The sequence below is a fragment of the Caretta caretta genome, chromosome 6 (genome assembly GCF_965140235.1).
Source record: "Caretta caretta isolate rCarCar2 chromosome 6, rCarCar1.hap1, whole genome shotgun sequence".
Taxonomy (NCBI): Eukaryota; Metazoa; Chordata; order Testudines; family Cheloniidae; genus Caretta; species Caretta caretta.
The window spans coordinates 70,871,460-70,897,943 of record NC_134211.1 but is presented as its reverse complement, the minus strand read 5'-3'; the positions used below and the strand labels follow the sequence as shown (position 1 = coordinate 70,897,943).

General features: G+C 42.3%; 1 protein-coding gene across 3 annotated transcripts in view; it reads right to left on the bottom strand.

The window, feature by feature from the left end:
* The window catches only part of RMDN3 (regulator of microtubule dynamics 3), a 60,070-nt gene that overhangs the window by 7,741 nt on the left and 25,845 nt on the right, over positions 1 to 26,484 (bottom strand). For all 3 annotated transcript variants that reach the window (XM_048853722.2, XM_048853723.2, XM_048853724.2), the window contains exons 8-11: positions 10,138 to 10,213; positions 9,362 to 9,439; positions 2,516 to 2,614; positions 1,051 to 1,104 (exon numbers count right to left, since the gene is read on the bottom strand). In XM_048853722.2, coding sequence (XP_048709679.1) covers positions 1,051 to 1,104; positions 2,516 to 2,614; positions 9,362 to 9,439; positions 10,138 to 10,213 — 307 coding nt within the window. The remainder of the gene's footprint in view (positions 1 to 1,050; positions 1,105 to 2,515; positions 2,615 to 9,361; positions 9,440 to 10,137; positions 10,214 to 26,484) is intronic.

Here is a 26,484-nt window from a genome sequence, read left to right as displayed (position 1 = left end):
CCTACACGAACTTTCACTGTCGTAAATACTAAAAGGATTTGGAAACGAGAAGGTGAGCTCATTTGTGGGTGGAAAATTTAATCTAATGGGATACATAATTTCCATTCCTACACAGGCACATACAGCTAGACATGGTATGTCAAAGGCAGAACTGTGGTAGGTGCAAGGGCCTCTAAGCACCTATTAGCTCCCTTCCTGGTTTGAGATCAACTTTCAAGGTTTCATAAAATAGACTTTTTTTGTCAAATAGACTCTTCACCTAGTTTCAAATGCTAATAAATTCCAAGCTGGGAAACCAACCTTAAACTAGCACGCTACCCAGATAAAAATTACAATCTTTGGGAACTGGGAATACAGTGATTTCACAGAAAATGACTACAGCTACACTTTGCTACGCCCACTCTGGCTGCTGTTACTAAAGCTGTTTGGGCTTTAAATATTTCCTAGACTCCAACAGGAGGCCAAAGGAACTAAGCATCAGTTTTAGCATTTAAAAGATTCAAAAACAATTATTTCCCTCAACACAAACAACAATAAAATCAGCAGATCTTCTGCTTCAGGCCAACACATTCATGGTCTGTTTAATCATTGCCATCCATGCTGGAAAAAGAAGGTCAAACTGGGTATTTCACTCTTTCCGGACTCTCTTCTTGCACACAGCTTAAATGTGAGGATCAGTAAACAGATGATTTGGCTCAGAAGTTAACAATGTTAATTTTTAACCAAAAAAAAAAAAAAAAAAAAAAATCTGCGTAAAGTAACCTGGATGCCCCTTGGAAGAGCTATAAAGACAAAATAACCAACAAAGAAAGAGCAGCTTAGAGTTCCATATCCTCCTGTCCCAGATGAATTGTTATTTCCCTGCCCATTTGTAAAAAAACACACAATATTAACTTATAAGTGACTATATTTATATACAACACTTTGCATTTCTACAGCATCTATAATCCACGGACCTCCAAATGCTTTACATACACGCCATACTGTACAAGCATATGGACTGAAGAGAACAAGATTAACTTTGTTCCAGTGTAAGAAATGACTGGTTACCTTAGCAATGTACACCCTTCCTGCTTTGGAAAATCCTGAGCTCAGCTTTTCAGCCTACAGAGGAGGGGAGAGAAGGATTCAGTAGGATTTCAGAAGGACCCAGTTTGAACAGTTTTTTATTGCAACTCAAACAAATGTTGTCTTTAACACATGGGGCTGACTTACATACAGTTTGTGCACCAATTTAACTTTTATCTGTTTAGAAACAGATGGAGTTAAATTGGTGCAATCCGCCCAAGAGTACTTTATATCAATTTAGATTAATTAGGAATAGATCACCCCTCGGATTTCCACAAAGTGCCTGAGATTTAATGAGCAATGTTTATGTCCTACTCTAATATTACACACTAAAAAAAACTACATTAAAAAAACCAATAAGGTTGCAAAGTCATGAGCTCAAAAGTTAGGAAACAGCAGAATTAAGATTGCCTGTGGAGGCCTATTTCGTCCCCCTTGTGCTTAAGCATTACAAGATAATACACAATTTTTTGACTCATCAGATGTGTCTCCTCCTCCCTCATGGGTCCCAATCTCCCCCACCCCAACTTCTAAACTTACTTCTTCCCACTGCCCCACCAGCCTCCAGTTCCAGTCTCCATCCCCCAGGCTCATGGGCCCAAACTATTTACCACCCACTCCACCAGCTCAAGCCCCTGTCCCTTCTTCATTCAAATGAGGCAGCTTCCTCCTCCATGCCGCTTAAGCTGGGGAGTGAGGAGGGGACAATGAACACACAAAAAAGGCAGTCTGCCTTGCTCTGTTCTGGTGGCTGGACCCAGAACTGACCCAGCCTGCAGCAGCCCAGATCTGCAATTGAGGAAAAGTCCTGCTCAACCCCAAGCTGGAACAACCTCAGAGTGGTGGATGGAATCTTAATTTTTTAGCTATGAAACTCCAGTAAGTCTGAGCCTGTGCAAACTGTGATTTTTTTTTAAGGTTTAGAACATACATTGGGACAGATTTTTAAAGGGATGGCAAAAGGCATCGCTGACATCAAGGCTACCACTTGCCAAATTTCAAAATATGCTCCAAAACATGGGGGTGAGAGCTTGTCAAACACAAAAATCATCAGGTTTTTTTTAAATGGAAAATACACTTTTCCCTAGCCTTGTTCTCAGAAATTAATGGACCATATTTGGATGACATTTTCAAAAAAAATTCATCCCAAGGCAGATACCCAGCATGAAAAATTTCAGCCTGAAAAGTTACAGTCCAGCAGAGTTAAAAGCAACTGAAAAACAGGATCTTACAATAGGAAGTGTTGGGCAATCTTAATAGGCAGTGCTGCCAGCCCCACCTATAAATTGTAGAGAAATAGTTTCATACAGTATTCAAAAGCACTATATACCAGTACAGCCCAAAGCAGGATAGTATGTTTAACTGATCCATATCATACAGTCTCCAGAAATATTTAAGTATTAGAGCTATAAATTTAACAGTTTCCTTGCCCCCCAGATTTTAGTACCTTTAAAAGGTTCTGCAATGCATCATGGACAGTGGCTGTAGGGGGTGCTTCATACAAGGCAGAAGCAGTCTTTCTTTCAAGCCATCCCAGATGAGCGATCTGCACAGAAACAGTAACATTAAACTACCAGCAAGGAAGTCAGTAGCCTGCATGCATCCCTAGGAATTCCCACAGTATATGCAAAGCATACAGGGACACCTTCATATCCACAGTATCTGCAGCAACCTCGAAGTCACGTAAAAAAAACATTTTGTTAACATCAGGTGACTCTGCCCAGATACACAAATCAATCCATCTGCAGAACTTGCATTCCTTCTCCCCCCTGCCTCAACCACCATTTGGATGATTAACAGTGACACAAATATGGCTCAGAATAAAATTGGTCTCCGCAACTGGATGGCTCTGTCTAGGAAGCTCTCTGGACTGTTTAAAATCTGACCATCACCTTATTATAACCATATCTGTTTCTGGTGACTCACCTGCACACCAGAGCAGACCCATGTTCTCCCCCTCCAAAAAGAAAAAAATTGGGGGATTAAGTCTTGTACCAGAGTATGCCTTTACCATATATACACAGACCTCGAGAGACAAGCTTTCCACCAACACCATAAGAACATAAGAACGGCCACACTGGGTCAGACAAACGTCCATCAAGCCCAGTATCCTGTCCTCTGACAGTGGCCAATGGCAGGTGCCCCAAAGGCAATGAACAGACAGGTTATCAATTGATCCATGCCCTGTCACCCAATCCCCTCTTCTGGCAAACAGAGGCTAGGGACACCATTCCTGCCCATCCTGGCTAATAGCCATTGATGGCCCTATCTTCCAGGAAGCTATCTAGCTCCCTTTTGAACCCCGTTATAGTATTGGTCTTCACAACACCCTCTGTCAAGGAGTTCTAGAGGTTGACAGTGCGTTGCGTGAAAAAAATACTTTGTGTTTGTTTTAAACCTGCTACCTATTAATTTCATTTGGTGGCCCCTTGTTCTTGTATTATGAGAAGGAGTAAATAACACTTCCTTATTTACTTTCTCTATACCACTCATGATTTTATAGACCTCTATCATATTCCTCCTTAGTTGCCTCTTTTCCGAGCTGCGAAGTCCCAGTCTTATTAATCTCTCCTCATACGGAAGCCGTTTTATACCCCTAATAATTTTTGTTGCCCTTTTCTGAACCTTTTCCAATTCCAATATATCTTTTTTGAGATGGGCCGATCACATCCGAACACAGTATTCAAGGCGTGGGCATACCATGGATTTATACAGAGGCAATATGATATTTTCTGTCTTGTTATCTATCCCTTTCTTGATGATTCCCAACATTCTGTTCGCTTTTTTGACTGCCACTGCACACTGAGTGGATGATTTCAGAGAACTATCCACAAGGACTCCAAGATCTCTTTCTTGAGTGGTAACAGCTAATTTAGACCCCATCATTGTATATATATAGTTAGGATTATGTTTTCCAACGTGCATTACTTTGCATTTATCAACATTAAATTTCATCTGCCATTTTGTTACCCAGTCACCCAGTTTTGTGAGATCCTTTTGTAGCTCTTCGCAGTCTGCCTGGGACTTAACTATCTTGAGTAGTTTTGTATCATCTGCAAATTTTACCACGTCACTGTTTACCCCTTTTTTCCAGATGGTGTATGAATATGTTAAATAGGACTGGGCCCAGAACAGATCCCTGGGGAACACCACTATTTACCTCTCTCCATTCTGAAAACCGACCATTTATTCCTACCCTTCATTTCCTATCTTTTAACCAGTTACCAGTCCATAAGACCACCTTCCCTCTTATCCCTCTTATCTTAAGCTTACTTTGCTTAAGAGCCTTCAGTGAGGCTTTCTGAAAATCTCAATACACTATATTCACTGAATCTCCTTTGTCCGCATGCTTGTTGACCCCCCTCAAAGAATTCCAAAGACTGGTGAGGCATGATTTCCCCTTAACAAAAACCATGTTGACTATTTCCCAACAAATTATGTTCATTTATGTGTCAGACAATTTTGTTCTTTATGATAGTTTCAACCAATTTGCCCGGTACTAAAATGAGGCTTACTGGCCTGTAGTTGCCAGGGTCACCTCTGGAGCCCTTTTTAAAAATTGGCATTACATAGCTATCCTCCAGTCATTTGGTACAGAAGCTGATTTAAATGATAGGTTACAGATGACAGTTAGTAGTCCTGCAATTTCACATTTGAGTTCCTTCAGAACTCTTGGGTGAATACCATCAGGTCCTGGAGACTTATTACTGTTTACTTTATGAATTTGTTCCAAAACCTCCTCTAATGACACCTCAATTTGGGACAGTGCCTCAGATCTGTCACACAAAAAGAATGGCTCAGGTGGGGAACCTCCCTAAGATCCTCAACAGTGAAGACCAATGCAAAGAATTCAGTTAGTTTCTCCGCAATAGCCTTATAGTCTGAGTGCTCCTTTAGCATCTCGATCGTCCAGTGGCCCCACTGGTTGTTTAGCAGGCTTTCTGCTTCTGATGTATTTTAAAAAAATTTTGCTATTACTTTTGGAGTCTTTGGCTAGCAGTTCTTCATATATTTTTATACTTCATTTGCCAGAGTTTATGCTCTTTTCTATTTTCCTCATTAGGATTTATCTTCCACTTTTTAAAAGGATGCCTTTTTGCCTCTCACTGCTTCTTTTACTTTGTTGTTTAACCACGGTGGCTCTTTTTTGGTTCTCTTATTCTGTTTTTTTAATTTGGGGTATACATTTAAGTCGAGCCTCTATTATGGTGTCTTTAAAAAGTTTCCAAGCAGTTTGCAGGAATTTTACTTTTGGTCCTGTACCTTTTAATTTCCCACTAACCTCCTCATTTTTGTGTAGTTCTTCTTTCTGAAATTAAATGCTACAGTGTTGGGCTGCTGTGGAGTTTTCCCCACCACAGGGATGTTAAATTTAATTATATTATGGTAACTATTACTAAGCGGACCAGCTATATTCACCTCTTGGACCTGATCCTGTGCTCCACTTAGGACTAAATCAAGAATTGCCCTCTCCTCTTGTGGGTTCCAGGACCAGCTGCTCCAAGAAACAGTCATTTAAGGTGTCAAGGAACTTTATCGCAGCATCCCTTCCTGAGGTGATATGTACCCATGGGGATAGTTGAAAAGCAGGCAGCAGTATAGTTATAGTACTTACCCCCTGAAATCTCACTGTCCTGCTCCCAACTCTCTTATCCACCTGAAATAAGCCTCCAGCAGCCATAAAATGCTCTACTATAATTCCATAGAACAAGGAATTGCTATTTCAGAGAACATCTCAGAACATCTTCCTCACTGTAGGACTCTCACAATATGCAGAAATCAAGACTATTAAGGGAATGCTGTGGAGAGGAGAAATGTTTTTGCAACTCCAGCAAAAGAGGTAATTATCTTGGTGCCAGTCAAAGGATCAAAATCTTTGTAACCAGAGCTTCTGTCCTAAACATCACAGGCAGTGAGACAGACTAGAGCTAAATGACACAGGACCTGGGTTTGACAGGAAGGAGGACAATGAGACAGGATGCTCAGATAAGTAGACAGAAAGGGGCCTCCTTTGAAATACTGACAGCACAGACAGCAGACAGAAGATATTGGGATCAAGCCTTCAGATGGGGGGACAGAACAAGGAGTAGTAATATGGCTGAGTGTGAATGCCAGTACAGGCAGAGTAAGGGACTTTGAGCCGAGTTTCCTTCTGGATATCAAAAATCGAACTAGGTTAGTCACACTTCAGCAGCCCATCTGCAGTAAGTACGCCAATTATCTCAGCTAGAATTGTCAATGTGATTTCACTTTCAACAATAGCAAATTACTTCCAACTCATAAATGAAGGAATGGATGGTCACAGCAAACTCTTATTTCTTTTTATAGATACTAAAACTGAATGACAGTGTTTGACTCCAAGCTTTGCCCTCTTGAGAATTATAAAGCAACCAACACGCTTCTAATACCTGCAACGCTATCTAGCAGAGGCAACACATGCAGAGATGTACTGTAGGCAGGAGACTTGGCCACCCCTGAAATATCCTTGATCACGTCTATGTGTGCTTAAGAGATTGGAGGTGGTTTGTTTTTACTGGAGTAAAGCATGGGAAAAAGAAAGAGCATGAGCTAGTCTGCACCCAGTGCTTTTCTTGAACTATTTTCTCTTCCACTTCCCAGGCCCCCTGCAATGATCAAAGGGCTGATTTGGGGCAGGAAACTATCCAGAATTTGGATTTTTTTCAAGGTGAAAGCACTACTTTTAGCAAGTGATTGCATTTATCTGCCAGAGATACAGAGGAAAAAGAGGGGAGCAGAATTATGTAACCATTATTACCAAAGCTTAGAGGCAAGAAAGTCAATAGTTTTCACTCAACATTCATGGTAAGAAAGAAGAGGTACAGCAAGTACTTCAAAAGCTCTTAACTGATGCAAAGGGCAAGTACTCTAACAGTAGGAACAATGGACTTGCCAAACTGAGCCACCATTCCCTAAGCTCTATTTTAAAAAGAAATCTAGCCAATTGTATTCTAATATCATGGATCCTACTCCCCCACTTTTGATCACTAGTCCTGGACCAGTGCATGGAAAAGGTCTACTGCTCCTGGAGGAATTCTGCACCACTGTTTGTGTGCAGAATTCATATTCATGCAGATTTCTTTGATTCCCTGCAGAAAAATGACTTTGATGGGGAAGCAAAGGAAAGCTGGAAGAACGATCATGCGCCGCTCCCCAGCAGCAAGGGCTTGTCATTTTGGAAGCCCGGAGCAGCTGGTGGAGAGGTAAATCACTACAGCAGTGGTGGCGGGTGGGGAGGGGGGGAGGAGGGAGGAGACGTACACCCTGGCTAGTGCCAGGTCAGACCCCCCCCCCCGCCCATTGAGCTTCAGCAACAAGAAACCCACTGCACCCGAACCCCCACCTCACCAAATCTCACCCCTGCATCTGGAGCCCCCACGCACCGAGACCCCACTGAGCTGCACCCCCCCAAACCCAGACCTCCCTAGCCTTACTCCAGCTGGTGGCTCCTACCCTGCACCGGGCTCAGCTGCTAGTCCTGGCTTAGCTGGGGGAGGATGAGCAGCACACTTTCCCTGCATATGTCCGGCTGGGGCTGGGTCAGGCCCACTCCCAGAAACCTCCCCGAATCTGCATCCCTCAGACCCCACTTCCTACCCACATTGCTCCTCAGAAGCAGGGGGAAAGGTCACTATGTAGGGAGCTGCTCTCCCATCTCCCAACCCTCCCTGCATGCGGACTCCCACCCCTACAGACTACCCCCTGCCAAGCCCTATCCCCCTGCATCCAGACCCACCCCTCCGCCAAGCCCCAACCCCCTGCACCCAGACCACCCCCCGCTGAGCCCCTCTGCGCTCAAACCCCCACAAGCCCAACCCCCATGAACCTGGACCACCCCACAGCCCCCCACACCTGGATCCCCACCCCACTGAGCCCCAACCAGCTGCACTTGGACCCCCATCTCACCAAACCCCACTCCCCCAGCACCACCACCCCCGCTGAGCCCCAACCACCTTCGCCTGGACCCCCCTGCAGAGTCCCATTGTCGCTGCACCTGGAACCACCCCCAACCAGCCCGCGTACATCCAGATCCCCCCGTACTCCCTCACTGAGCCACCTGATTGCCCCATATAGAACCCTCTCACCCCACACTAAGCCATTCCACACCTGGTGTGCCTGGCGCAGGGTTGCTAATCCTGGTGAATTGCTTCACCTGCTACTCCTGAGGGGAATTCTGCACCAAAAAAATAAAAATTCTGTGCACAATATTATAAAATTCTGCAAATTTTGTCAATAAATAAATGTGGAGGCTTCAGCATGGCAGTGGGGAGCACAGGAGGTGGGAGATCATCCTGCAGCCCTCCTCCTCCACTCTGGGACATGGACCTTTGGGGCAGGGCTGGCCCGGCCCTTGCGCTGCATCAGGGTTGGATGCAGCCTCACTGCAATCTGTGTCTGGGGGGATGCAGTGTGATCTCCCACCTCCATGCAGCCAGTGGCCTGTGTTCCCTATTGCCATGCTGGAGCATCCATGTTTATTAATTGACAAATAAAATTTGCAAATTTTTAAATTATTGTGCACAGAATTATTTTTTTTTGGGGAGGTGGGGGTGCATAGAATTCCCTCAGGAATATCTACTGGTCTTGAAAGCATTTGCACTCAACATTCCCTCCCTCATGAGCTGCTTGAAACTTGAAACTGCTTGAAAGCCCATGCTCTAAAAAAATGTTTAAAAGCTTGGATTCCAAGTGGTAAGATAGTAGAAGGCATTGATTTATAGCTCTAGCAATTAGAGAGAAAGATTGCATAAATCACAAGTATTCAAGTGGAAGAATAACTTACACGGGAATCTGAATAACAGATTCTAAGGTTAGGTATGTTGTACCCCGGCAGGCCTTAAACATTATGCATTATCTCATTTGCAAGCTGGGATGCCAATCATATGAGAACATTCATTTATAGTCCTAATGGCATGAGAGATTTCTGAACTTCAAGTATACCACATCTGAGTCACAGTTTTTTAGCACTGTTCCAGGACTGAATATAGGAAGCCCTGGACCTCCCATAAGGATAATTTTCAATCTATATATACAAACAGGGAGCTTCAGAAACTAGGCCATTTCTATGAGGGTGTATTAGGGTTTTCTTATGCAATATGCAAATTCAACAACTGAATAGAATTCCCCTAAGACTTATGGCTGTTGGATTGAATTCCCCATCATTTTCATACAGATGAAAGATCATCTTCCAGAGAAGAAAAAAGTAATAAGATTTAGAACATCCAGGATACTGTACCATGGAAATCAGGAATACAGGCTGAAGAAACCTATTTACCTGGTAACACCACCTGCCCAGAAGATAGTAAGACTTGGGGTCATCTGGTTTCAGGGCAATTGCTTTATCAACATGTTCCTAAAGAAAACCAGAGCCAAGACACAGAATTAACTTATAATAAAATTATTGTAGTCCATAAACAGATGGAGGGGGGGAAATCAGTGACATAAGTGCCACTGCCAAATAAAAGTCATGGTTGGAAAAGTTCTATTTTAAGCAAATGTAGTAAAATCAAAAAATGCTGTTTTTGCAGCCTTCAAAACTGAAGTTATGTATTCATCTACCAGCCTGGGCATCAACAGTGCAGGCCTCCCTCTCATTAAAGCCCTGGCTGGGATGATTTAGTTGGGGATTGGTCCTTCTTTGAGCAGGGGGTTGGACTAGATGACCTCCTGAGGTCCCTCCCAACTCTGATATTCTGATTCTATGATTATTCTGTCAACATCCCTTAGCCTGGAAGCAGAGGGGCCGCTACTAAGGGTGAAATATTTCTTTTTCCATGCCCATTCAATCCTTAACTTCTTCACAAAGTAGTGGTGGTGTGGAGATTTTGCAGAGTAAAAACTGGACTGAAACAACTCACTCATTTCACACAGGTCAACTCTGAGACTGGACTGTTGTAGTTTTCTTCCACAATTCAGGCCACCTACTTTTGAATCCCTCCATTAGATTCTTATAATTTAGCACATAAAATTCCAAACCAATCTTCCTTGCTTTCTACCTTACAAGCAAGCTCTCAGTAACTCGCATATATGAAGCAGCTGCTCTTTACTCACCTTAAAAACAAACCCAGCTTGAATACGCTTCTGAATACTTTCATGTTCCGAGAACTGGCCACAAAGAATAGCATACCTACATAGAAAACAAGCCCACAATAAAAAGTCACATATTGTCACAATTCCCAATAATGGTTTACACTTCCTTCCAAAGATCTTAAAGTGCTTTACGAACATCAATTAAGCCTCACAACTTTTCTGTGAAAAAAGAGAAACATCATACATGTTTTCCAGATTGAGAAATAAAAGCACGAGAGAAGCAGTGACTTGTCCAAGGTGTGCAAACAACTCAACAGCAGAACAGTGACTAGATCTCAGGAGTCCTGACTTGAGTCCCCGTCTCAATCACCAGACAACAACATTTCCTCTATGTAAGAAAGAATAGCATACTTATTTTACAACATGCTCCCTCTTCCCTTGTCAGTGTCAAAATACTAACACTAGGGTAACTGAAGAGTAAATAGCAACACTAACACATTATTAGATGGATGACTATCCATGCACAAGCGAAGACATGGAGCTTCCTGGAGGAGGTATGGAATCCTACTTTGAGTAAAAAGATATTCTTAAAATCTGCCCACCTCCCTTAGCCCAAGAGCACCTCCACACCAGGAAAACAAAGATAGCAAGCATTTTCAATGATCCAAGCTCAGACTAGTGTAGTTAATAGCTGACATGAAGCCATTTAGTTTATGCCCCAAAACTGTGCCGTAAAGACGTTAGTTTATTTTTAAGAGGAGTTAAAAATTACTAACAAAAAAGATGGAAACAAGATTACAACTTCAATGGTAGCCATTTTTCAATAGCTAAAGTTCTATTCGGTCAGCTATGCTGATAGATAGTTTGCCCTCTCACCTTACTGTCTGAGTTCCTTGAACTAGCCTTGGTGCTCTTAACCCTGGTAGTTTGTAATACTGTGTCACAAAAATCTTTTGAATCTCTGTTTAAAGTCATGACGACTTTAGGTCACAAAGCTTTGCTTCCCCTATTGCTCCTACCACTTCCAAATGCTTGAACTAACTTTTCAAGGTGCAAACTATGATGTAAAGTTCTGTCTTCTCTTCTGCTTCTTCCTTTTTCAAATTCCCTCCAGCCACTCACATCTGACTGATAGCACTTCTACATCTACTGCTAGAAACAGCACTTCCCAACTCGGTGAGCATGCCAGACTCCTTCAGTATCAGTACGGGGATTAGTCAAGAGAAGGACTGCATATTCAGAACACAGGATTGTGCCTAAGATGATACTCTATCAGTTTTACAGAACCTGAAGTGTAATGCATGACCCACTTTTGTACTTTGAACATCATAATGATAAATGTATAAGTTAGAATTAAGACGTTTCCATACTCTGGTCCAATAATGAAGTTCCAATTTCCATTGCTAATTTCAGACATTAGTAGAGTGATGCCTTATTGGATGGAGTCCTGGTCCAAACTGGAAAAGCAGTAGCAGCACTCCACCACGCTCCACCCAATGGAGATGCCACTCACAGATGTTCAAAATATGACTGTGTATATTCTGCTGGGCTCCTTGGGTTTGGCTCCCATTCAGTGACATATGGATACACCCATGAACAGGGCTGGATTACAATTTAGGAACAAGAGGCACATGCCTAGGGCACCAGAATCTGAGCTATTTTTTCCTTAAAAAACAAACAAAATAAAAATTCTAGCTCTAGTGGTTGTGAAGAAAAGCTCTGAAACAGATTAAATGTCTGCCTGAGCCTGCAGATAGCTTCCAGCAGAGGGAGGAACACCAGCTACTAGAGCCAGTGGAAGCTATTTGGCCCTACAACCACCACCAGGACAGACCATACTCCGCAAAGGTTTTGGAGGTCAGGGAACTGGATGCCCCTAGAGCCCAAGCCTAGGCCTGTAGAGCTACCAGGCAGCTGATATCTCCAGGCTGCTACCGAGTGGCAGCTGTAATCAACTTGCGCTCCACTTCCCATGACCCGCTGTGAACACAGACCACAGAAAGCTCCACCTCAAGGGTTTGACATACAGCAGGCTTGTAGCTCCTGATTGGCTCCCTGCCCTATATAAACCCACGGGCATTCCAGGAAGTGTTCAGGCAACAGTGTGGATGTTCTGTAGCTGCCATGACTGTTCCTGCTCCTTGCTCTTGAACTTCTGGCTTGATCTCAGCTTGATTTGGACTTTGCCTCCTGATTCTGACTCTTGGTACTGACCCTGGCCTGGACTGGACTACAAACTCCTCTGCTGCTCCCAACCTCTGTTTTTCCTCTGCACTGACCCTTGGTCCTGACTACCCTTGCTGGGATCTTGACGCACTGGGTTTGATTGATCCCCTCTGGCTTTTCGACTTAATGGGTCATAATGAGGAACAAAAAAAAATTGTGGAACTCCCCCAAGTGCCACCCACTCATGGCACCAAAACAGACTGTGCAGCTCTTCATAGTATGACAGTCCCTCTCCTTCTCACATGTTTTGAGGAACACAGTGAAATAGTTAATGTTTGACATTTAAATCATCATTGGGCATCTGAGTGATCATTCTGCTGAGATGAGTGGGGGAACTCATCCTTCTCAGAGATTGTATCAGGTTCTCTGCAAACTTGGGCAGACATTGCTGCACTGACTACACCCAGGTCAGATTTTAAAGGTTTTATTAGCAACCAAAGCAGCTAAGAATTACTGCATTTTTTTAAAAAATGAAAGTTGACATTTTGAACAAGATGACAGCCTCAAACACCCACCTACCCCAGACCTGGTCACTAACCCAGTCCAATTAGAGCCCTACGTGAACTCTGCTAGACAGCTACACAGATTTCAACTGGTGCTGTATCCAGCTGCTAGTGTTATTACCTATACCAAGTGTTTTCAATACACTTCAGGGGAGTGGACTAGATGACCTCTCGAGGTCCCTTCCAGTCCTACAATTCTATGATTCACCTGACCTAAGAAACCTGTAAACTGTGTTGCTATAATAGTGCTTGTCAATAAAATTAACAGAGAATAACTATATATTAAGAATTCACTAAACTGGCTCTTGATTATGATCCCAGTATTACAGACAACAGGCCAAACCTAGCTTGCACATCTTAGCTCTATACTGCAATCTCCTGGTCCAAGTTGTGCCTTGAGTTCCAGGGGTGTCAGCCTGTTGGTGATTCTTACCTATCTGTAAGACTATTTCAGAACTATCTCATTGTGCCTTTTAGATCTGGAATTCCCCTCCTCAGTCAGTTTGCAATGCCAATATGGTTTCTTCTTTCATTTGTTTAATTTGGCTTATTCTTCAATATATGAGCTGTTCACTTTGAGAGGCCCGATAGAATTATAAGAGGATTGACTAAGTGTGATAAGACTTTAAAAAAAAAAAAGGAGTTAGAAGAGGGGATTTTCATCTCCTATAAACATTAGGTAATATCTGAAATACAGCATGAATTAGAAAGTCCCATTTCAGACAGCTGTCTAAGCAGTTCCTGAAACTTTGGAGTATGCCACTTGCAGCACTAATTATTAACCAGAACTGTTCATTAAGCTGTTGACCTGGGTCAAACCACAAGCTCCCACAGGGGTCTCAGCACGATAATGGGTTCTCCATTTGCTGAGAAATGAACTCCACGGATCAGGAATGGCTGATATCATAGGCAGGACACACACGTACATCTGCCCTCCCTACTCAAGTTCCAGAGTTCAGGTCACATGGCTGCCTTAAGACCTCATTTCCAACACTGCACTTCGGCTGACTCCAATTTAAGCAGGACTTTTGCCCTCGTGGGCTGACAAAATGTAAAATATACAGTTCTCCACAGCCCAGCACCTGCAAAGTAGCATTTAGGGGGTCATGCCAACCAAACAACCCCCTTATCTTCCTCAACTGATAGGCCTTCGAAATAGCCACACTGTGTTGGTGGTTCCTTTTGACACAGTACAGACAGTAAATGTAAAAAACGAAATGGGGGAGGGGAGATGTGGGGTGGGAAAACTGTTTCTAACCAAAATGATATAGTGGAACTGAGCAGGTCATTTTATTTTGCCAAGTGAGGCTTGAAGTCTGAAACTCAGACAGGTGACCATTACAACAATGGGAAAGAGCTTTCCTTTTATTTATTTGAACTAAAAGAACTGCTCTGTGTACTTTCAAGAGTCATCAACAAATACTTTTATTCCTATTAGCATTGCACTAGTCAATACAGCTATGGAAGAATGAGCAGGATTATATTCCTTATCTAACTCACAGGGTACAGTACAGTAATTTAGAAGTGCACATTTTTTATTATTATAAAATATTATTTCCCAGGCTGATGGGATTCAGGAGTACTCTGGAGGCAGGGAGGGCTTTTGGCTTTGGGGAAGGAAATTGAGATGGGCTGCTTTGAATCCCTCAGATTTTAAGGGGAGCTACAATCATTCTCCCTAGGATGGAAGAGTAATGGCAGCAACACAAATATTTGAGAGTGAAGACTGTAAAAGGGCAAGGGAACAGAAAGTTCAGGAGTTCAATAGGGATGGACAAAGCCTACATCAATGTTAGGAGAAGCTGACATAATTAGGATAATTACAATGGGGTTGAAAATTGCGATTTAAAATGCAGTTTTACAACATTAACAACCAGCCATATAAACCCCATTTGAACTCAAATGGATCTTTAAATAAAAATGCTTTCAGTCTGTCCATATTTGCCCTGAGGCCTGGCATTAACAAAGAAAGAAACCCTAGAGAGGTGTTCTATTACTCAGCATGACTGCTTGTAAATCCTACCACACTTGGGAGACTGCATTGGGAGTTCCCATTACTGCTGGTTACAAGAAGTATTTGAACAGCTAGTAATTAGTGGTGAGTTTGCAGGTCTGGCTCCAGTTAAAGAGAACGCTCGCTTTCTTTCTCTCACAAGTTACTGCACTGGCCAGGTAAAACAAGGAAGAAAGCAAGTTTCGTACTTAGGCATTATTTCAATTAAAACAATTTTATACAGACTTCATATTTTAACATACACCCTGCCACCCTGGGCAATTCTCTAGGTCTGTTTCACCCTATGACCACCACCACAAGGCACTGAAGGAAGCATTACTGTAAACAAGTATGGATCTGCTCTCCCGTGCCATCTCATTTCATCAAGCACAATTATGCTACCATAACAGGACTTGCAGCCATACCACCTTGGGCAGTAGTCCCTTCAGTTCACACAAATGAGGCAAACAGGTCAGTTCTTGGACAAGAACTGAACACCCAGATGTTTTCTAAAAAATGGTTGTGACAATTCAGTGGGTGGTACTAGTCCCTCTGATTAAATACTGTAATTAGCATGACGGGTGTCAAAGGTGCTGGCTTTTGCATGAAAAGTTCTGACCCTTGTGGTAATTAAGGAAATCATATTAAAATGTATTAACCAACATGTTTTACAAAACAAACCACCACCTCACACACACCCCATCTAGACAGAGCCAAAACCTAGTCTATTCACTCTCCATACTGCTATAGCTATTTCAGTTAGATTTGCCCCCGCCACTCCACAGTCACATCACAACCCCTAGAGTGAACACAGTTATATCAGTATGAAGCCATATCTATACTATGGGTGCTAAAAGAAGAACAGCAGCTATGGAGCTATAGCTATGCTTAGACACTTCCTACAGCAATGGAAATAATTGTTCTATTGCTGCAGATAATCCACCTCTCCGAGCAGGAGAAGCTTGGTCAACAGAGAATTCTTCCAGCAACCTAGACACAACTATTCTGGGGAGTAGGTCAGCATTTTTCACACTCCTGTGTGCTGTAGCTATGGCAGCCTAACTTTTAAGTACAGGCCAGGCCTATGGCACACATATAGCAAAATAGCTTACTCCCTTTCCTGTATGGAAGTAAATTTGTATAACTGCATCCACACTGGGAGTCGGGTGGGGTTATTCTACTAACTATACTGGTATAGATAATGTGGTACAATTTGTGTGTTTAGACAAGTCCTTGGACAACAGTTGCATCCAGTGGTGTGTGAAGTGGTCCACATCATAGACTTTAAGGTCAGAAGGGACAATCATGATAATCTAGTCGGACCTCCTACACATTGCAGGCCACAAAACCTCACCCACCCATTCCTGTAATAGACCTATAACCTCTGGCTGAGTTACTGAAGTCCTCAAATCATGATTTGAAGACTTCAAGTTACAGAGAATCCTCCATTTACACTAGTTTAAACCTGCAATTGACCCGTACACCATGCTGCAGAGGAAGGCAAAAGACTCCAGGGTCTCTGGCAATCTGACGTGGGGGAAATTCCTTCCTGACCTCAAAATATGCAGATCAGTTGACCCTGAGCACATAGACAAGACCCACCAGCCAGATATCTGGGAAAAAATTCTCTGTAGTAACTCAGACATCCCCATCTAGTGTCCCATCTCCAGCAGCTGGGGTTTTTTGCAACTGGCAGTTGCCAATGGACCATATGCCATTGTAGGCAGTCTCATCATACCATCCCCTCCATAAATTTATCAAGCTCTTAACAGACGGGATCTCTTGCTTACATCAAAAAGTAACAGAATAATATTTATTTTTAGCTCAATTATAAATATATCAATTAAAATTTTCACAGTTGCATTAAATTGGGGGAGAGGGGTCAACATCCCATATCAAAATATACAAAGTATTCTTAATTCAAACTCTAGTATATTCTCAAGCAGTATTTTTCTTGCTTTGCCTGTCTGTAAGTTTTGACTATTGTTGACAAATATTTTGTCATCGGTTTGTGTGTGTACAGTGAAAGCAATAATTATGGACATCTAACAATAAAAATTTAATCACTCCAAGCCTACCAATATCATTCTATTCCCAGCCCCTACAACTCCAACTTTTCACAGAAATATTTTACGGTATGTGTGTATGTATAGAGAGAGAGGGGCATTCATTGTTCTTTATGAAAAGGGATTTTTTTAATTTTTAAAGAATAAAGACAACACTATTTTCCCGCATTGAATATTCAATGCGGACCAAGGTCTACAGTGCCAAAAAAGCAAGCTTTTCATCTTCATGCTGATGAAGCCACCAAGTTTACTCAATCAAAGCAGCAATTCAAGATGACCTGAAAGTGAACCTCGTCCTCAGGAATGAGCAGTGGAAGCTTGCTGTGTATAAGCAAAGCCTACTCCTTTCCAAAAGGCTCACATCTGGACAAAACGGAAATCAGGGAAATGCTTCATTTGATCAAGAGCTACAAAGATTAAAGCAACAACCCCAAAAAAATCCCATAAAGAGGAAGAACAACAATTCTTATGCTACATTAAAGGCTTGCTGTGGAGAATTACTGCTTAAAAGGATAAGTCTCTCAACTCAGAAGATAGGAACAATGTAGTTGTAAGCACCTCAGTATGAATATTTGAGTAAGGCAAACACACTGCACTGAGCAACATTTCGTTGCAGGTTAGTATTCAACAAGCCCTTCTGCTTATCAGTGTCCTCAATCTTCCATTTTCCCAATTATGTTGGCATAGCATAAAGCTAATTCTATTGAGCATGAGGAAAGGAAGAGCTTTGATGAACTGAAGTGGGAAATTTCAGGAGCTGCCAAGTAACCTGGATTTCAGGAAGAGGGGGGTTGGTTGCAGCCCATAATATGGTTATTTAGAACTTTATCATCACTCAAATAACTTCAGTTTAGCAGTTTTATTTAAAATTTTCTATGGAGTTTATTGGTAATCTTCCGATTTCACACATTACATCAGACTCCAGTCCCCATATGTTTACAGCTGGCTCCCTAAGAAACAGTCTTGGCATGGTGGCTGAGGGACAGCAAAACAATGACAATTCCCAACCTCACCTGGCAGGAAACACCCTAAGGTTTCAGTAGCTCTCCTCATAAGCAGGAACATGGTCTGCACTGTATTCATATCATAGGAGCGAAAATGGAATTTGGAGAGATTATTGGTTCTTTTCATAGTCCAGAAAGCACAGTTGAGGAAGGAATGGTATACTAGTCAACTTATTTACTTATGAATCTGCCCTATCCACCTGTGTGGTAGATAGTACATGCCTGATTTTGGTATGAAAATTAAGTGGTTTTGCTCATTATGAGGTGCTGAGGAGTTGATTTTATTCATGTACGCATTAAATCTTGTGGACACACGAGAAAAACCACCACCACACAACATTTTGCTAGGTGAATTCAAATGGAAACACTACAAGCCTCTCTCAAGTGCTACTTCCATTAATTCAAAAGCTTAGTTAATTTTCTTCCAACAAACAATACCTGTCCAAAATCCTAGTGCTAGTATGTACAGATTCTGTCCTGTGAGATGACGAACATTTGCACAGGGTGATAATTACGTGCTGAACTGTCTACCTTGCACTTTCAAATACACTTGTGTGCAGAAATCTGCTTGCCTCATGTCACTGGCCTCTCCACTGTCCCTTACTGAGAAGCCACTGAAACATGTGACTCCCATTAAATTTAGTGAAGTCACATCACTAAATCTCCCAGCTACCACTCTGCTGATGTATATTTGAAATTAGCTGTGGAAAAAGGTAAATTTTCATAAAAACCTACCGGCGTATGAAACAAGAACTATTTATGGTCATGGAAGAATTTGCAACTTCAATAGGCTAGATAGTATCAGAGGCTTCTACACTCCAGTATGACCACAGGTAGACTAGGAGACATTAGAAGTGCAAGTCAGTGATATTAGAATGGATTCACTAGATAGTAGTGGATAGTTGTACTATCCTAAAATATGCCCAGAATGCTATTCCATCTTCTGGGTGAAAAAACTCTGCCAACCTTTATGTGAATAAAAATTTGGTGGTGGAGGAATGGATTTAATATTTTACTCCTGGCTACTACACTATCGAGTCCCATATTCCAGGATTAGTACATTGTTCCATGAAATGGAACAACAGAATAATCACAAAGAACATAGCCACTGCATAGCAGTTTATAGTTTGTTCACTACATTTGTCTAGAACAGACACAGCTGGCAAATGGAAATCCGTTCCTATTTAAAAATGCCAAATTTTTAACATTTTCATTCCAAATAGACGAAAAGACAAATGCCAAATTTTTCACATGAAGAGATTTCCAGAAAATTTAGATTTTGGGAGGGTCAAAATAAACTTTTCATCTTGCTGTCTGTTTGTTTGCAGGCAGAAAGTGAGATTAAGATCCTTCCAGTTGAGCAGCTGGATTTTTATTACGATTTTCCTGATGGAACACGGAAGGCTTTTTTTGGTGGCAAAGTTAAATTTCAACTTTGAAAAAAGGGAATTTTACATCAGAAAGGTGTTCATGAAATGAAGAAATGCAGAGGCAACATTCTCTCACTGTCTAGAGGCTCCCAAAATGCCCATGGACTCCTATTATTTATTCACAATGCCTAGAGAGTGTACAAAGCAGAACATATAGACAGACATTCCTTGCCTCAAGGGTTTATAATCTAATGGTAAACAAACGTAACAAGTGAGAACTACATACAATAGGGGGAATGAGGGAAGGGAGGATGAGGATTACAAGGTCATCTGATCATTTAGATTTGCTATGCATGTTTTGGTGATTCCTTTCTCATACACATAGAGTAAAATATAAATCTTCTCCTTTGGCTTCTTGATCAACACCTAAAAAGTTGCTCAGACTTCATCTTTCTAAAGAAAATTACTATTTATTATAGGACCTATTTTCTGAGCCATTTCACATCCACCCATTTATTTACACCTATCATTGTTCTTTTGTTTATATAGAATTCTTTACATTACTTTAAAAAATATGATTAAGCACACCAATTTCCCCTTCAATGCCTGAAGTAGACACTTAACCACAACCATATCCCCTTGTGATGGCAACCACTCGTAGTCTGTATTCTCCATATACCTGTTGTGACGGGGTCGGGCCAGATGGCTACAGGAGAGTGACAGAAGGCAGATATATTAGCCCCAGGTTAAGTAGGTCCCTTTTCCCTGTAAGGTAACAGGGAAGGTTCCAGAACAATCAGGAATCTTCTGGAAACAATTAGGACAGGCTGATTAGAACACCTGCAGCCAATCAAGAAACTGCTAGAATCAATTAAGGCAGGCTAATCAGGGCACCTGGGTTTAAAAAGGAGCTCACTTCAGTTTGTGGTGCACATGTGAGGAGCTGGGAGCAAGAAGGACTAGGAGTTGAGAGTGAGAACACGGACTGTTGGAGGACTGAGGAGTACAAGCATTATCAGATACTAGGAGGAAGGTCCTATGGTGAGGATAAAGAAGGTGCTGGGAGGAGGCCATGGGGAAGTAGCCCAGGGAGTTGTAGCTGTCGCACAGCTGTTCCAGGAGGTAAGCTAGACAGCTGCATTCCACAGGGCCCTGGGCTGGAACCCGAAGTAGAGGGCAGGCCCGGGTTCCCACCAAACCTCCCAACTCCTGGTCAGACACAGGAGAAGTTGACCTGGACTGTGGGTTCACGAAAATGGCCAAACTGAGGGCTGCCGTGAATCTCTGAGGCACGCAAATCCGCCAATAAGCGCAAGACCCACCAAGGTAGAGGAGGAACTTTGTCACACTGTCTGCCAACTGCAATTCCACTCCCTCTGCAGAAGTGAGCAGGCAGAGCGCTCACAAGTTAGGAAACATCCAGGAGGAGGGTGTGCTGGAGACTGTTACTGTCCTCCTGAAAGCTTAGCTCCCTCCCATGTCACAAGAAATAGTGAGGGCTCTTGTCCCAGGGAACAACTGATGAGCAACTGGAATCAAGGCACTAGCATATTCCATGTGGGATTTGAGGGTGGTGATGAAGGAAAAACTGATATTTACTGCATCAGTAGAACAAAACATATGCAGCTCTCTTTTCCATTAACACTATGTGAAGAACAAGTGCACACTCCATAATCCTTTGCCACCAAGTAGGCACGTACAGAGCCATTTTCCTCAGCGGACAAGTTTGTTCTCTTCTATCTTTTTTGCAGTATGGTAGCATGAATGGGGACATACAGGAGGACAGAGACACAAGCATGACTGAGAAGTACCCTAGACTAGGGCTCTTGGGTTTCATATATATTAGTTTACTTGATAAATGCTATCAAAAAGATCACACAATAAGATTTGAAAGCCTAGTGGAGGGGACAATGCAGCCTGTTCTCCTTCCCATAATAGAATGCATGGGTATTCCTGTTGCTTAGGAACTGACAACACCCAACCTCATTACAGTGCTTAATCTGTAATGAAAGAGATGCTGGGCCTCAAGTAATTTTTTTAACTTTTATAACTAACACAGCAACCCTAGAGGTGCTGGGGGGCTCAGCCCTGGCACAAATTAAGCACTGCCTACAACTGTATGCCTCTCCTAGTAAAACAAGCAGCTGATATACCAGGAGCAGAGGTAAATTCTGTTAGCGGTTGAAAACAATGCTGCCTCCCCCCATCCCTCATTCAAACTCATCTTAAGAAAGTTCATAAGTAGAGCAGCACTTCTTACTAGCTGTAAAACTACCACTAATTAAAGATGGGTTGAAACTGTACGAGTCTCTTACTGCTGAAAAATGAGTTCTGGATACGCCACCAAGGTGAATGTGAAACACCAGGGACTAAAAACTAGCTTCTAATTTGTGAATTAATCCTGCGCTAATGAAAAAGGAGCAAGGAAATGAACGGCATAAGTCTGAGCCAGGTGGTTGGCCTCACTCTTTTATCATGTGCCTATTTTGGACAGTCAATCAGGGCAAATTGTTCGAAGTCATGCGTTGCTTTTCTGATGGGTATTGATAGCGGCTGTACACTGCTCCTGCTCCTCCTCCCCTACAGCTGGAGCTCCCTCTCTAAAAGGCCCTTCATGCACAAAGGAAGTGAGAGACTTAACTTGGTGGAAACCAAATTAATTTAATTTGTGACTTAAACCAGGATTTGAATCATGGTCACAATAGGAGAAATGATAACATACCAGTCCTCTTCACCTCCTTTGCTCTCTACCAGTTCCATTTTGTCTTAATACGGGGGGGAGGGATAGCTCAGTGGTTTGAGCATTGGCCTGCTAAATCCAGGGTTCTGAGTTCAATCCCTGAGGGGGCCATTTAGGGATCTGGGGCAAAAATTGGGGATTGGTCCTGCTTGGAGCAGGGAGTTGAACTAGATGACCTCCTGCGGTCCCTTCCAATCCTGATATTCTATGATAAAACAAATTCCAAGCAAAGTGTTCAAGATTTAATATATGCAAGATTTAGCAAGATGGGGTGAATTTTGAGCCAATCCTGGATCTATGGGCTTATGGTCTCTAACTAGACTGGGGGGAAAGGAGGGATCTAGAACAGAACAGAAAAAAGTTAAAACTTATGTTGTAAAAAATACTAATATTTCCCTCCTCCCCAATAGTCAGTTACACAGCTAGATTCAACTAAAGATGCTCTAGAATATATTTTGGGTAGTAACTTCATATCTATTCAGTCTCCCATTTTTCTCCAGAGACTCCTGATTTTACTTGACCCTGTCATGGACTAATAAGTGGATGCCTGGATCTTCCAGGGAAACAGGAAGACTTAACAGAAACTGCCGGCAAGATGTTCTACGCACAAACATTCATAGTTTGTGGGATCTGAATGTTTCTGGGTAGAGTATCACACTTGTGTTGAGGGAATGTAAAATACTGCATTAAAAAAGCCATTTCCAGTGAAAAACAGTTTTTATTAGTTCCTGGGTTTTGTAGGACCATGCTACATATTCCTGAGAACTACTGCCTGGCATCTTTACTATTTACATTCTGGTATCTCTCAGGAAGTCTCACAGCATAAACACTGTGTGGGGTAGAATGCCTCACACCTCCTTTGTGCATGAAGGGCCTTTCAGAGCCACAGCTCCAGCTGTAGGGGAGCAGCAGCAGGAGCAGTGTCCAGCCACCATCAATGGCATGGAATGATAATTTCTGTGACTACAACCCCAGCTTTCAGTGAGCTGGACAAGTGCGTCTGATACAACTCCCTCCTCATCTCCAGAGAAAGCCTCTCCCCCACTCTCCCAAAGGAGCCAACAGCCTGGACTCCAGTTGGATATCTAACATTAATGGAGTTACTATGGTATTTTTCCTTGGTGCCTAGGCTCCTCACTCTCGCTCCTTTAGAGATTATTGGAGTTTCTGACAGACGACCTCTCCCATCAGATTGTCAGCAAATATTACTTTTAAAAATCAGAAGACTAAGTGTTTAGCCTCAGTCTGTATTTATGCTTTAGTCTCATTAAGCACTTAAATGTCTACTAAAGTTAGTTTATACTTATGGCATGTCCATCACTGTAGCAAAGCAACTGAGGTAACAGTAGAAATAAAATGTTTTTCATTTTAAAGCCTGATATACAAATGAGGTGATGCATATTGAAATATTCAAGTTAAGGCATTACATCATGTTCATACAGTCTCTATATTTCCAGGCCTTCAGTTTTAACAAAAGATTCCTGCTACCTTCTGGAGCATTGGTAGTAGAAGACTAACTGAGGGACAAGAGAAATTTTAAGGCAATTGAAAACTTATTTATTTTCATGACAAATGATTTTCCCCTCCCACCTCACCTCACCCCACCCAACATTTATTATTAATCATGTTTATTAGAGTAGTGCCTAAGGACCAGCCACGAATGTGGTCACAATGTGCTAGACACTATGATACTTGCAATGACATGTTAGGTCTAAAAAAACCACCACAAAAAACACTTAATTTTAGGGGAGGGGTATTACTAGAAGGAGATTAGCTAGACAGAAAGGAGAGGGAACACTGAAAGGAAGAGTTGAGAGATCAGGAAGAAGAGGGTACAAAAGGTACATAGAGTGAGGCTGAAGTGCAGAGCCTGTGATAGATGGGGAACGAGGGGGTTGGAGCAAACAATCAACACACGGTAGATAATATTCAGTCAAAACTGTAAAAAATGGTCTCACATCAGTGTCCATTATTATCTTGTTGAGGTTGCTTTCATGCCTGTTCCTCCTGGTTTCAATTTCTTTGGCCTAGGGCTGACTCCTCCCTAGAATCTCTTTCTCCCCGAGCACACATGGCTCAGGGGTAAGGGGCACTTCATGGATGCTAGTGCCCCCAGACTGGAGTGTGTGGTTCATGGTCCAAAAGGTGCAGGGATGATCCTGGCTAGGAGCTTTTCTCCCCTCCCCATACTGCAATGTTTTCCTGAGGCTGCTTCTGTGCCTGCTCCTACTGGCTACTGTTTCTTTGGCTCCTGACGTATGTTCTAATGCTCTTCTGTTTAATCCACATGATTAATAGGGAGCATTCAGCATAAGTCTAGATTTAGCTCAAAATTCATGAGTTCCATGCAGTACTCTGATAAGAGTTAATCAGCAAGGTCCCCCTGATTGGCGAATTAGAACAGGCTTCTGATCATCAGCTCTGCGCTGTGTCCAGAATGCTGTTCACTTTACAGTAAGACAAAAGTGCCCACCTCAAGAAGTCCAGACACACCAAGTGAAATTAAAAAGTATTTAAATATATTTGTGTAAGTGGTTCTCCTGTGAACTTTCAAGATGCTACATTGAACGAAGTAACTGATTTTCCTTTAAAGAAAAGAGACCATGTTTCAAAAAAATTTCATTCAATCCAGAAGACTATTTTCACTTCCCATAACCAACATGGAATGATCACATTTCAAAGACAGGCAACAAAAACTTATTACTTCATCTACAATGAGAGCTCTCAATCAGCAAATACCATCTTGTTCAATTTGACTATTTCTCCCGTTGACAATTAAGGAGGATAATGCTGCACCTGCAAAATCCTCCCTAGACGGACCCCTGAAATCCCCTGCTACTCTAGTTGTACTTCCAATATTTCTTTTAGCACCACGACTGAAGCCAAGGCAAACACACAGCTCCCTTTCTTCCTGATCCTTAAAGCTGGTGTTGTGCGCTTAGAATTGCACAGCACACAGACGCATTGAAATGGATAGGGAATTATTTGTTTTTCTCTCTAAATTCTTGAGAAATTTGTTTATTCGGGCCTCAGCAGCTTAATACACATGCCTGTCCCACATGCAACGCCCCAGGTTGTGTTTTTTGTTAAACAAAAACAACTTCCCCACTTGTGCTTGTTTTCTCCTTTTCCATAATTTCTACAAAGCATTCAACCATGGGATATAGCACCTTTTACAAAGATGTTACAAGATTACTAGTTGAGTAGTAAAATGTACATATTGGTTTCAGAGCTTTCATATTATGGCACAGGCTACACTGGTAAGAGCTGTAGAACTAGGAATCAAATTTCAAAATTTATTAGACAGGCCCATGAAAGTAGTAAGAGAAGGCTAGATTCTTGTCCCAAATGGCTTTACTTGAGGTACGAATTTGGTCCAGAATCATTTGGAAGCAGCATCTAATACACAAGACCACTTCTTACTCATCTCCATGTGTTCCTAAAGCAGTGCCTGCCTGAGAACTACAGACATGGAAGTTGCTTTGCTGTACAAAGGATTAATATTCTATTCACCACTGGGATCAGATCACAGTTCTGTTTCCTCCATGTGGAGAGGTCGCTTGGGATCTGCCAAGATCTGAGTGTAAACTGTAGCAATTGCCATTTGAATTATTGTGTTGTACAGACTCTAAGGATCAATGTGAGGGTTCCCCTTCCTACTTGGTTTTGGCCCCAAGGCCAGTCCAGACAGGGTCCTATACACACTCCCTTTCTCTAAATCATTCTTGAGAAAGGATCTGTGATCATGTTGCCATAGCCATCCAAGCCATCTAGTCAAAGGCATGCTATAGAGCTGTGGTTAGTCAGTCATTTCCTGCTCAGTGTTTTCAGCTAGCCCCTATGATTCTGTTCTATTCTACAAAGGTTTAGTGGTTTTTTTAAACCACACCCAACACCACAGAAAATGCCAGAGACCAAAGCAGGGAAAAGTAGCAGTCTTGCCTACAACTGTAGTCAGACTGCTCGTCTCTACGAAGAGGAGACCACTACCATAGTACACCCTTATCAACTCCGCACTACATGAGAACAATCCTACCTTGTTCCAGGTCATCATGATCCAGAATTAGGAGAGGAAAAGCAAGCTGGGGTAACATGCAGTACTAAGATAGCAGCACACAATGAAACAAACAAAGGGAGGGAAAGCAGCACAACTACATCCTAGATAATGCAGAGACATTAAGGTGTGAGTAAGGCTGTGTCTACACTGCTAATTTCAGTGCTAAAACTTTTGTCATTCAGAGGTTTGAAAAAAAACACCCCCCTGAGCAACAAAAATTTTAGTGCTGAAAAGCTCCAGTATAGACAGTGCTTTATTGCTGGGAGAATGGTTCCCAGCGATAAAGCTACCACTGCTCGTTAGGGGTGGGTTGGTTTTTTGTTTTTTTTTAAATCGCCAGGAGAGCTCTCCCCCGGTGATAATGCGTGTCTATACTGCCCACGTCACAGCGCTGCCGCGGCTGCGTTGT